At 36.0% G+C, this 13,505-nt stretch overlaps 1 protein-coding gene across 6 annotated transcripts in view; it reads left to right on the top strand.

Moving 5' to 3' along the window:
• Positions 1-13,210, top strand: part of LOC129004186 (zinc finger RNA-binding protein-like) — an 88,964-nt gene extending 75,754 nt beyond the window's left edge. For 5 of the 6 annotated variants that reach the window (XM_054432655.1, XM_054432649.1, XM_054432654.1 and 2 more), the window contains exons 19-21: positions 2,507-2,716; positions 5,687-5,840; positions 12,685-13,210. In XM_054432655.1, coding sequence (XP_054288630.1) covers positions 2,507-2,716; positions 5,687-5,840; positions 12,685-12,755 — 435 coding nt within the window. In that variant the 3' untranslated portion in view covers positions 12,756-13,210. The remainder of the gene's footprint in view (positions 1-2,506; positions 2,717-5,686; positions 5,841-12,684) is intronic. The other variant, XM_054432653.1, reaches the window with a different exon arrangement.
• Positions 13,211-13,505: the final 295 nt, after the last annotated feature.

Below are 13,505 nucleotides of genomic sequence, written 5' to 3' on the forward strand. Positions count from 1 at the left end.
CAGATAATTTCACACAACTGGTCAATTATTTCCAACCAACACAATGTCTAGTTGTTTTTTAAATTTTTAAAAACATATAAAAGCATTCAGTACGAAAACAGTGTAGTTGCCAGCTGTTTTCACATTCATCAGATGACAATGAAAAACAGGATGTTATGATGAAGTAATGGCAAAGAGCATCTTTTTTATCAGCTTGAAAACTAATTATAAGATGGATACATCTCTTGCAAAGATTTTTCTGAAACTAAAATTTGGATTACCACAGAGTAATATTATTGTCTTTTCATTTACAAAGTTAATATCCACATTTATCAATCATTAGTTCATCTCAGACTCAATCAAATTTTCTTAGTATATTTTAAAGCTCTTCAAAAGAGTCAAAATACCCAGGCATAGACCTAAGTAATTAGGATGGCCTATATAAATTGAGTAGGTTACAATGAGGGTAGCAAAATCACTATCATAATTCTAGTTCATAAGATTTAGATTGCATAAAGTACCTTCAACACAACCAGGCCCGTTTTTGACCCTGTCAGTGCCCTAGGCACAACTAATAGTAGCGCCCCTTTGCAATATATAACAGGGTGTCCACCAACCAGGAAAACTGGGAAATCCGTGAATTATGCGTGGGTTTTTTTTTACCGGGAATTATGCATGGAATTTGTATTTCTACCTGGGATTTTCAATTTACCGGGATCGCGCATAACAACAGTGACGTTTCCGTGACCGCGGGAGACGATAATATGTCTACACACGGCCGCGAGGGATGATCAGAATTCTCCGCCATCGCAGAAGACTATGTTGATATCTACAGAGTCAGAACATTGCCACGACCACGGAAGACCATGGTAATATCCACACGACCGCGGGAAACAGCAAGAATTTGGCCGCGATCGCGGAAGACGACGATGATCTCTACACGACTGAGTGATATAATTAATATTTTTCCGCAATCGCGGGAGGCGATTACAATGTTTTCACGACCGTGGGAGACGATTAGAAGGCTACAGGTCTGCGGGAGATACAATGATGGTACGAGAGGGATGATTAGAATTATTCCGCGATCGTGCAAGACGATGATCATGTCCACATGTCCGTGGGAAAAGACCAGAATTTTGCGGAAGACGATGATCTCCACATGGCCGCGGGAGATGATTACCATTTTGCCGCAATCGCGGGAGGCGATTACTATGTCCACACGATCATGTCTTTACGGCCGCGAGGCGTGATAAGAATTTTATTGCGTTCGCGCAAGAATATGATAATGTCCACTCGATGGTGAGAACAGATCTGAATTTTGCCACATTTGCGGAAGACGGTGATGATCTCGACATGGCCGCAGGAGATGATTACCATTTTATCGCAATTGCGGGAGGCGATTACTATGTCCACACGACCGCGGGGGACAATATAATGATGTCTTTACGGCCGCTAGTGGTGACCAAATACAACCACAATTTTTCTTTTATTTTCCAATTTTTTTGGCGCCCCCCAAAAACGCCAATTGCCTCGCGCCCTAGGCACGTGCCTACCATGCCTATTCGGTAAATTGGCCCTGAACACAACAACAAAAATTTAGGAAACAAAAAAAATACCAAACCTTAACAGCCACATCCAACAATATAAGACAAGATACAGAACATGCAATGACATAATTTAAGACAGAGTAGGATTGAATAACGGAAAACAATTATGCAAACAACAACTACTACTACTACTACTACTACTACGCTTGTGGTTTCATCAAAGAAAGATAAAATATCCATAACAAATATCTTAACTAATAAAATAAGATTGTAGATTAGTTACAAGTTTAACATTAAGCCATAAAATGTTTTATGGCAGTAGGCAATGGCCAGCGGCAAATTGAATATTCACGAAAATACTGACTGAATTAGAGATAAAATTTACAGCCATCATAAAACTATTACTTTTATGATCAAATAGAATTGGGGAAAGTCGTAAAGGAATAAAAGTAATAAAACTCAATAGTTCTTGGAAGTACTTGAATAAATTATTGTCATGATAAAATGTTAATGGATTTGGGACTGCTAATGGGTTTTTATTGCATCATCACCCTAGTAATAAATTATGAAGATCGTAAACAAACATCTGATAAGACTTTTATGTGCTCAGAACCCGATGACGGTAATTAAGATTGTACCGATGACGGTAATTAAGATTGGTAATTAAGATTGTACCGTACCAACTTTTTCGGTGCACCGCAGACCCCTAGTATATGTGTAGGGTATATATAAATTTGAGCGAATGACATTTTTGGTCTCTGACATCAAAATGAAAAAGTGAATCGGTCCCGGGCCTAGGTCTTACCATGCCACCTATGGTAATAGCTACTTCCCTATAGGGAAATTCACTAAAATCAAATCAAATAAACAGAAATTTGCATAGTCTCTACAGGTTTGTTGCAGGGGAGGGGGTATTTCAATTTAAAATAGGCAAAATGTTGTCCATCAATGCAGTTGCTCAACACAGTGTTGGTTGGCAGGCCATGGAGTTGCTGACAGAGAAGGTGTTGAGTTCTGCAGGAGGGCCGATGCCTCCAGGAGAAGCTCTGCGTCGCATCCTAGAGGCTCTGTCGTCAGGTATCTTGCTGCCAGGAGGCCCGGGACTACTGGACCCTTGTGAGAAGGAACCTGTAGATGCAGCTGGCAGTCTCACTGCGCAACAGAGAGAGGACCTCACAGCCAGCGCTCAGGTAGACTATCCCCTTGACTCATAGTACACATATAGATTATAACTTATAACTTTCAACTGTGTGAAATGCTAATTGCTACATTAAACTAAATCAACATAGTTTAATCTTTTTTGTTTTACAAAAAATACCATCAAATACATAGTTTTCCACTTTTCAAGTTTGCTGCCATTTTTTAAATAATAGAATCGATATTTTTTATGTATTTTATGGTCTTTTAATAATGTAGATCCAATTTGAAGACTTATTTTTACTCTTTGCATTTTCACTCTAAACTTACTGGTTCAGCAGCTACATGATGCAAAATGTACACAGGAAGTGATTTTTTTCTTAGGCTGTAACTCGTAAACATTGATTAGCTTTGTAGAAAAATTATCAAGAATAAAAACATATTTAAATTGCATGTTCTACCCGAAAACATAATAAAATATAGTGTGTTCCAGAAGAAATTTCCAAGTTGGCTGCCATATTGGAAAATGGCAGTTTAATTTCGAAAAACTAAAATAATATTTTTAACTGCCACAAAAATAAAGGAATGTCCCCCATTTAAAGTTTTCTCTAATTCTTAATGTTATACCAATGGTGGCCTCCTTTGATCACCCTGTATATATATATATATATGAATTTGATGAACAGATGGTGTTTTTGGCCTCTAGTGACCCCAAAGTGAAAAAGTAAATCGGTCCTGTCCAGTTATTTTTGGTATAATTTATTGTGAAACATTAATCTAATGAACACTGCTGCTAGCTAATAACTAACAGGTATTTAAATTACTATTGTTTTAAGGCCTGATATGATTACTTGTAGAAAAGCAGTACATGTTTTAGTTATCATAAATTTGCTATGTGCACCCATCACAATGTCATCATGACTGTAATCTGCGATCTCTGCGCCATCTTGAACATCACGTGCAATCATGGTGTTATTGTCAACTTGTCCCGCGTTAGCAGCACCATCGTCCTCATGTCCTGCGGTTGCCACACCATCAGTCGCAAATCTAAATTAGTCCCCTTTTGTTGATTGGGAAAACACAGAAGACATTAAAATATCCAGGCCCGGAGGCTTTCCTTAAAAAACTGAATTACTTCAGTAAGGACAATTAATTATCCTAAACAATTGCGGATATTTGAAGGTCAGAGTGTCTACAACTGTTTAGTTCCAACTAAAAATATTCCCCCTCATGAAATGTTGCTATGGGTACTCTTTAAGTCAAACCACACTGGTGAGGTTAGAGACACAGTTTAATACTATTTATTTTTAAATGTCTTATTTTGTTCTACAAAAAGTATTTTGTTGAAGAAATGGATTCTAGTGTCCAGTTAAAATTATTATTGCCAATATTTTACTGGCTTGCTGTTTTTGCTAAGTCCAGTTATACGCTTGGCGTACATAAACAAACAGAAGCATACCTTAAATTGATTTAAGTCACCTAGCGGTATGCATTTGTTAACATTTCATATCAAAACTATTTTATTTATGCGGAAGACAAAACCATAAAGTTTTACTCAAGATTATTTGTGAAAATTTTAGCATAGGAGGGTTACTAAATTTGTGTTTAAACTTAAAAATGTTAAAATTTTCAATTTTAAACTGAGTAAACTTTTTTCCTGTTCAACATTTTTGTTTTCTATTTTTATTTAACAGTTGGGCCTAAATTAACCAGGGACGGATCTACCGTGGTCAATTAATTTTGTTAAAACTATGTTACGTAGCCTCATTATCCACCCATGCAAAAATACATACAGAAATACATTGTATATTTAACTAGTTCTGATTATTATTTATATGCAGTGGGTAACCCACATTATGGATTTTTTTAACATCCCAGTTTATTATCGATAGCTTCAAGGCCAAAGCACTGACAATCGTATGCTCATTACACATCTGTCTGTTCTGCGCTTGTTATGTCACAAAAGTTTGGGTTTGGGTGATTTAGTAACCATGACAACTTCAGTATCCTGTTATCGGGCGATTAGTAACCATGGCAACTTGTTGAATGTGTGGATGAAGGAAAAGAAACCCGAGAAAGAAGAGAGAAAGAATAAGAATGTAGTTATCTAATGTTGTTATCGACATTCATCTGTCCTGAAACAGCATGTAGAAGAAGCCTATAACTATCAGTAGCTAACTAGACTTTCTATTGTGTTTAGTTTTTTGCATGATTTATTGCTGTACAGTACACTCTCGATTACCCGAGCCCCCGGGTTAGGCCTAAATATAGATTTATATACAGGGTGATTGATATAAGTGTGCCAGCCGTTTTATTCGAAAACTATAAGAGATATCAAAAAAAGTTAAATGGTAAGTGCCTTGGATTTTTTATTAAAAAAATTATAGTCGAGTCAAAAAAATTATTTTAGCCGCCATTTTTCCAATATGGCCGCCAACTTTGATTTTTCTTATGGAACACCCTGTATTTTATGATGTATTCTGGTAGAAAAAGTAATTTTAAGACGATTTTATTCTTGTGATTTTTTTCATAAACCTAACCGTTTCAAAGGTAATAATGGTTTAAGTTGTGAAATTTTGAATGGTTTTCGAGCAAAACAGCTGGAATGTTTGCTTAGGCCTTTATCGAAACTCTTTCTCATGCAGAAATTTCAAAACTTTAACCATTATTATCTTTAAAACGGTAAGGTTTATGAAAAAAATCACAAGAATAAAATCGTCTTAAAATTACTTTTTTTACCAGAATACATCATAAAATACAGGGTGTTCCGTAAGAAAAACCAAAGTTGCGGCCATATTGGAAAAATGGCGGCTAAAATATTTTTTTTTTGTGTTTTAAATAAAAAATCCAAGGCACTTACCATTTAACTTTTTTTGATATCTCTTATAGTTTTCGAATAAAACGGCTGGCACACTTATATCAATCACCCTGTATATCCAGGAAAGCAATAATTACGTTTTTAGGAATGTTTCTGTTGAAAGTAAAGTAATAATATATGTAAAGCTTATTTTTGTTTGTTGCAGACTGCGCTGAGGCTGTTTGCGTTCCGCCAGATTCATCAGGTGCTAGGTATGGAGATGTTGCCACAACCCAAGTTCACTCCAAAATACAACAATTACCGATTCGGCCGCAAGCGCAGACGAGACAACAGCAATGGGGAAGGTAATGATTCTGAAGGTGAGCTCACTGGTTGTAGGTATCCTGCTTGTATCTTGCTGTCCTTAGATTTATTTGTTGTGTTCCTATACAAATTACATTATAGGCTACAGGTACTTGTTTTGTACTCACACTGCTCCAAGAGATGCCATAAACCAGCTATATAAAATATTTCCTAGTAAAAATTGTACTAACAGGACAAAGTGCCATGACATACATTTAAACTAAACTAGCATTTAAAATGCTCAGAAAAATAACCATGCTATGCTATGTGGGTTATCAGAAGGTATTCTCAGCATTGACTGTATGTTGTGGAAGTGAAGTAGACTTTCATCTGTCCTGTTGTATAAAGTAGAGTCCCGCTATTCCAAAAATGTGCATATTGCAAACTAAAGTTTGGACATTACTTATTTGTTGACGTTAGTGGGATAATCTTAAGCATCTGCGAAATGCGGTCGCAGAGATATCGTCATCGACTCCCGCTAAATATCGACTGGAGCTAAATTTTTTATCTCATTTTCCAGTCGCTTTCTGAATTGGTAAAAAACTCCTATAATTTAATGGCAAAATCTTAAACATTTCTGTCACCACAAAATGGAAACAGTCACGACGAAAGCATGAACATCTGGGGTATCATCATCTTTGTCTCCCTGAATCGCTGCAAGACTGCAAACATCACAAATTGATCGCAATGATCGACTATTACAAAAATCCGACTATTCCAAATTTCTAGTTAATCCAATTAGGGTTCAGTACCAATTAGTTCAGAATAGTGGGACTATACTGTCATTTGAAGTTTGTGTTGGAATGTGTTTCATGTTGTTCAATACATGGGGGAGGGTTTATGTCAACTAATTTTTTTTTTCCTGTTTATGGGTACTCATGGGGATCCTTTGTTTTGGCTTGAATACCAGATCTAAAGACATTTACTAATACATTGTTCTATTTTTGTTCTCAATAAATGAATTTGGTAAAAAATTACTGTATGTATAAATTAACATAAAAAAACATCAATGTATCCAAGATGACATTAACACACTTTTAATTGCCATCAGATGATCCATGCAGTATGCTTAAATGACTATCAGTTGTAAAAATCTTTGTTTTAAGAAGAATATCACACTCAGTTTTAGTGTTATTTTTCATACTTGCTACAAGTGATAACTCTTAAGTAAAAGAGTATATATTATGTTGCTCTTTTAACAGTGTAAATGTGAGCTGATCATAAATAATTTATAAATTAAACACTTTTTTTAAATACCAAGTTTCCAAACGCACTAAAAAGTAAAATAATTTATAAATATGTGGAGAGAATAAATACTTGTAAGTAGGGATGGACGGGATTGAATTTTTAGTTCGGGACGGGACCAGACGGGATTTTTATTTCCTTCCCGATTTTCGGGACGGGACGGGACGGGATTTTTTTCTGTGCATAAAAAGAAAGTACTGTATTGTAGTTACTACCAAAAAAGACATACGAAATCAATTTTTACCATTTGTGGCACTGATCTATAAAAACCAAAAAATGGGTAACAATTTACAGGTACCTATAGAAACTTGTGACTCGCGGGTCACGGGGTGAACGTCTGTATTACTCACGGTCACGGCGCGATCGTCGTCATGACTCGCGGTCACGGCGCGATCGTCGTCATGACTCGCGGTCACGGCGCGATCGTCGTCATGACTCGCGGTCACGGCGCGATCGTCGTCATGACTCGCGGTCACGGCGCGATCGTCGTCATGACTCGCGGTCACGGCGCGATCGTCGTCATGACTCGCGGTCACGGCGCGATCGTCGGTATGACAGGTGGTCATGGCGCGATCGTCGGTATGACTCGCGGTCACGACGCGATCGTCGGTATGACTCGCGGTCACAACGCGATCGTCGTCATGACTCGCGGTCACGGCGCGATCGTCGGTATGACTCGTGGTAACGGCGCGATCGTCGGTATGACTCGCGGTCACGACGCGATCGTCGGTATGACTCGCGGTCACGACGCGATCGTCGGTATGACTCCGCGGTCACGAGGTTATCGTTGGTATGACTCGCGGTCACGACGCGATCGTCGTCATGACTCGCGGTCACGACGCGATCGTCGGTATGAGTCGCGGTCACGACGCGATCGTCGGTATGACTCGCGGTCACGACGCGATCGTCGTCACGACTCGCGGTCACGGCGCGATCGTCGGTATGACTCGTGGTAACGGCGCGATCGTCGGTATGACTCGCGGTCACCGGGTTATCGTCGGTATGAGTCGCGGTCACGGCATGATCGTTGGTATGACTCGCAGTCACGGCGCGATCGTCTGTATGACTCCGCGGTCCCAGCCCGATTGTCGTTATGACTCGCGGTCTCGGTGTGATCGTCGGTCCAATAATGCGGCCACGGCGCGATCGTCGTTATGACTCCGCGGTCACGGCGTAATCGTCGAAATGACTTCGTCTCCTGCGTTCGCGGACCTATCGCTCGCAATAACGGCGTTATCGGCACTCGCGAAGCGGAAAAATCGCCGAAGATCGGACCAAATCCCGTCCCGAAAAATTCCTGAGTCAAATGTAATCACGTCCCGATAATCGGGAATATTTTTTTCCCGAAAAATTCCCGAAATTTCGGGACCCGTCCATCCCTACTTGTAAGATTTAAAACGAAAAACCTTTGGAGCATGAAAAGCTAATTTACACCACACTACATTATTTTGATGAACTTTCCACGCAAGGATTTAGTCCAGAAAACAGCTGTTTGCCGCCAGCTTATTCAAATGGGGTTTCATTGCGTAATACTGTTCTGCAATGAGTTTTACCGGACACCAATCAGCTGATTATACTGTATTTTCGTGGCAATTAGTGGTTATAAACAAAAACATAACCTCTCTCAGAGGTTATGACTAGTGTTTATTAGTCCTTTAGTTGGTGGAAATATATAAGGATTTGTACGGATTTAGTAGTATGCCGTAAACTATCGTACGTAACTCGTCCAAAATGTGTGTACCGGACTCGTATGGTAATCCCATACTCGACCTTGTCTCGCACGGGAACGACCACACTCGTCCGGTAAACACTTATTTTCAGGACTAGTAACGTAATATACTATTACAAATACCCCCTCTTTATTATTATCTATTGCATGTGCCCAACGTTTTTCGTTTTAAATCTCACTAGCATTTCTTCTCTCCACATATTTGTTACACTCTATAGTAGGAAGCTTTAGACTTGGTTTAGTTTTCTTACAAAAATGGAGACTAATCAACAACTATTTACAACATTGGAACAAACACTATCACATACCATATCCAACAGTTAATATCACTGTTAATATCATTTAAAATTTTGTTAGTAAATTTTGATAAATGTTTCCCTCTTAAATTTTACACTAACAAACCACCCAAAAATAAATATAGGAAAAGCTGGGTGACTAAAGGTATTAAAATATCAAGTCAGAGAAAAAGAGAGCTAAGCACTATTGCCAAAACGGTTCAAGATGTTAATTTTAAAAAGTATTACAAAAACTATAGAAAAATATTTAAAGCTGTTTGCAATAAGGCTAGGAAAATGTTTAATTGTAAAGTTATATCATCTTCAGATAATAAGAGCAAAGCGGTGTGGAATGTTGTGAAGTCTGAACTAGGAGTCCTGAATTCCAATCATTTGGATTTCCCTGATTTGTGTGTCGGAGACAAGCAATTAAAAGATGGACAAAATGTGGTAAATTTTCTCAATGATAAATTTTGTAACATTTACAAAAATATAAATTGTATGCCTTGCTTACACACTGCAACTAATTTGATTAATAATACTAGTAGGCCTAATAATATAAGAATGAAATTTCAGTTCAGACATGTATCGATTTTAGAAATTAAAAAAACCGTTAGAAATTTAAAAAATAAAAAATCTTCTGGATGGGATGAAATTCCTATTGAATTAATTAAAAATGTCATAAACCATATTGCAGAGCCTCTGTGTCTAGTAATCAATCAATGTTTTGATGAAGGAATTTTTCCCTATCAATTAAAAAATGCTGAGCTGAAACCACTTTTCAAAAAAGGCTCAGTAATGGACCCTGATAACTATCGTCCTATTTCAATACTCCCATCTTTGTCTAAAATCTTTGAAAAAATTGCTTACAACCAAATCTATTCATATTTAGAAAATAATGATTTATTTACCAATAAACAATATGGTTTTAGATCTGGGAAAAACACTATATCTGCTGTCTCAGACTTCATAAATCAGGTTTCTGATGGCTTGGATGGGTCTCAGAGCACAGCTGCGGTGTTCTGTGATCTATCCAAGGCATTTGATTGTGTAAATTACAATATATTAATGAGTAAACTTAAATATTATGAATTTTCTGATATGGCTCTGTCTTGGATGCATTCATATTTGACTAACAGACATCAAAGAACAATAATCGTAAAAAATGGTAAAAAATGTATTTCACAGTGGCTTACAACTAAATGTGGGGTTCCGCAAGGGTCAATACTAGGCCCCTTGCTATTTTTAATATTTATTAATGACTTACCTCGAAATGTATCGTCTAACCTTATCTTATATGCTGATGACACTACAGCAATAGTTAAATCAAATAATTTGCAAAATCTTAAACAAGAAATCAGTCTTTCTATTCTTAATTTATCTAATTGGTTTACAGCCAACGGGCTAAAACTTAATAATTCTAAAACACAGGTGATGTTATTTCAAACAATTCAGAATAGGCAAAACTCCACTGTTGAATTATCTTATGATAATAATATTATATCCTTTACTGAAAATTTTTGGGTTTAGATATCGATAAGAATTTAACATGGAAAACACACATAAAAATGGTAGTTGGTAAATTAAATACGGCTTGCTTTCAAATGTATGTTTTGAGAAATGTAATAGATTTAAAAACTAAACTCACAGTGTACTATGCAATGTTCTTTTCTGTCTTGCAATACGGGATTGAATTATGGGGAGCAACTTCTTATTCTAAAGCAGTTTTCAAAATTCAGAAGAAATTTATAAGGATTTTATCATTTATGCCTAAAAGAACCTCATGCAGAGCTTTATTTGCTAAATATGAGATATTAACTTTGCCTTCACTTTATATATTTAAAATGATGGTGAATTTTAAAATTAATTATCAAATGTACAATGATAAACAAATCAGTCATCCATATCTTACACGCTCAAAAAATTTTCAATATCCAAGACATCGCCTTTGTTTATATGAAAGATCTCCTTATTATATGGGATTAAGGCTTTACAACAGTCTACCCACTAATTTTAAAGAAATTAACATTATTTCAAAATTTAAAAATGATTTCAAACGATACCTTTTACAGAAAAATTATTATAATATTTCTGATTATTTAAATGATAAGTAAATATATTTTAGTTTAAGCTATGTGGATTTTAGTTTTGTTATGTAACTTAGTGTTTAAGATCTCTGACAATATCACCTGTTTCACCAGCTAACGCTGGATCTGTGAAATGTTTTTTGATAATAAAGTAATATTTCATTTCATTTCATTTCATTTCATTTAACATATGAAATAATACCATATGTTCCAAATTCAAATACATTTAAACAATATTTTCATGGACATTAGAATTGATCTTCAACAATATTTATATATTATTTTCAAATTCCTGAAACTCATTCTCCTGATATAAAGCCCAAAGTACCCATGAACTTTTGAGAAAACTACAAGTCAAACCCCCATAAACCATATACTTAAAATGTTCGTCATGACGAGAAACCTTGTGCAAAACTATCCATTATTTCATAAATTGCCCTTTAAGGTCGTAATTCCTTTCTAAAGGGAACTTTCCATATACCTAATGTTAAAATACCTCAGCTGTACTTATTTGTTTGTATTACTGTATTCTATTTTGTTTATTTCAGCTGAACTTAACCAATCAATAATTTTATTAATTTTTATGAAGTCAAACGGGGTGAAGCCCGTGGGCAACAGCTAGTTTATTTAAAAGAGTATTTAAAGTAAAACTCTCTTGTCTGCTGCTCTGTTTTTTGCATGTCTGTTTCTGTGCATGCTATAACTTGTAGGTATTGTTTCTATAATTGTGTGTGTATATAATTCTGTGCTGTGTAGTGGTATGTGCTTAGACTGTTGGTTGGTTGTGTGATTTTGTATTCCATACCTATTTCATAATATTCATGCCTGTGGCATTCAGTTATTGAAAACATGAAACATTTATGGTAAAGCGGTCCTTATGAGACAAGTGAACATATTTCTTAGGTTTTCACAAAGCTCAAGGAACGGTTTGACCATTAGGGAGTATAGTAATTTTTCAATTCGAGTGGAGTATTTAAGTATTAGGCCTAATTATTTAAAAAATGGCATAGCTTATTTGTTTGCTCCAGAATTCAATTTACACATCACTTGTAATTGTGTGATTTATTTTTTCTTACATTTTCTTCCTCCTCATTAACATGATATTCAACCTCGGTAACTAAATAACTTAAAAAAAAAATTCAATTAGTAAAAAACAATAACCCCTTTGTTCCCATCCTAACCCTTAAATTTGGTTTATCTTTAATGTTTTGTCAAAACATTAAGAACAATACAGCTTTGCCTATTCATATTTCAGTTCAAACATTAATTAGATCTTGTTAACTGACAATCCACAACTGACTGATCTCTTTCATGTTAGAGCCATACCCCAGTCATAGGAAAAAAATTATAGAAGTTCTACTTATATATTATTTTACTTAAATATTTTAGGTTGTTCTGTTCTTATTTTTAGGTTTGTTCATCATGCGTTTATGAATGAAATGGAAATTAAAGTACTTTAAGTGTGGGGTGAAGTAAGTTATCTTGAATAAGAGTAAGAAATTAAATAATTAACCAACTTTTTCAGCTGGTGATGGGAAAAAAGATAAAAAAGACGGAGATGCGGTCGTCGTCAAGATGGAAACTGACAAGAAGTAATTCCAAAAGCTAACTGGAATACACCTAATTATATCTAATATATGTGTCAGTCCACCCAGTATCAATGTTGAGAAGATGCTACTTAGTCAGTGTCCATGTATATTTTCGTGTGCAGTATTGCAATTACTTTTATCTTGGCACTCTTGCTTCCTAGACTTAGCTGCTATCAGGTGGCCAACTATCTTATACAATAACCCATCATTTGTAGTCTATGAACAAAATGTTATTTCACATTGACACATACACCTAGTTTAGACTGTAGGTAGAGTTATACCTCATTAATCATGTTTTCAGTTACTGGTATGTTTTTCTTATTGTGTTATATCTTTGTTTTCCTTTTTAGATAAATATTTTAAGAGTGAAAAGAATAATTTAGTTTTTTAAAGCTCATAGACACTATTCCTATTTGTTATTGTAAAAGTTGTATAATTTCTGAATAAATGACTATTCCTTTTTGTGTGTTTTTGGTTTACAACCGTGTTAAATTCCGTATAAAATATTATTTTTTGTTATTTGATTTTAAAATAGAGACATAACTCAATTCCCAATAATGGGATGGTAATACAATTCTCTTCTTCATCAAGAAAGTTCACACAATTAACAGAGTCTTTCAGGGGATTGGAGATCATCCATACACACGTTCGCTGCGGACGGGCCAGTACTGACCCAAAACCCACACTGAAGTATATCAATCTGTTGGTCAGTGCGAGCTTAGCGTCGGTCGAAGGCGGACCTATACCACGTTAGCGG

The sequence above is a fragment of the Macrosteles quadrilineatus genome, unplaced genomic scaffold (assembly GCF_028750875.1).
Source record: "Macrosteles quadrilineatus isolate MER2022 unplaced genomic scaffold, UCM_ALF_1.0 Scaffold_9__3_contigs__length_116548681, whole genome shotgun sequence".
NCBI classification, from domain to species: Eukaryota; Metazoa; Arthropoda; class Insecta; order Hemiptera; family Cicadellidae; genus Macrosteles; species Macrosteles quadrilineatus.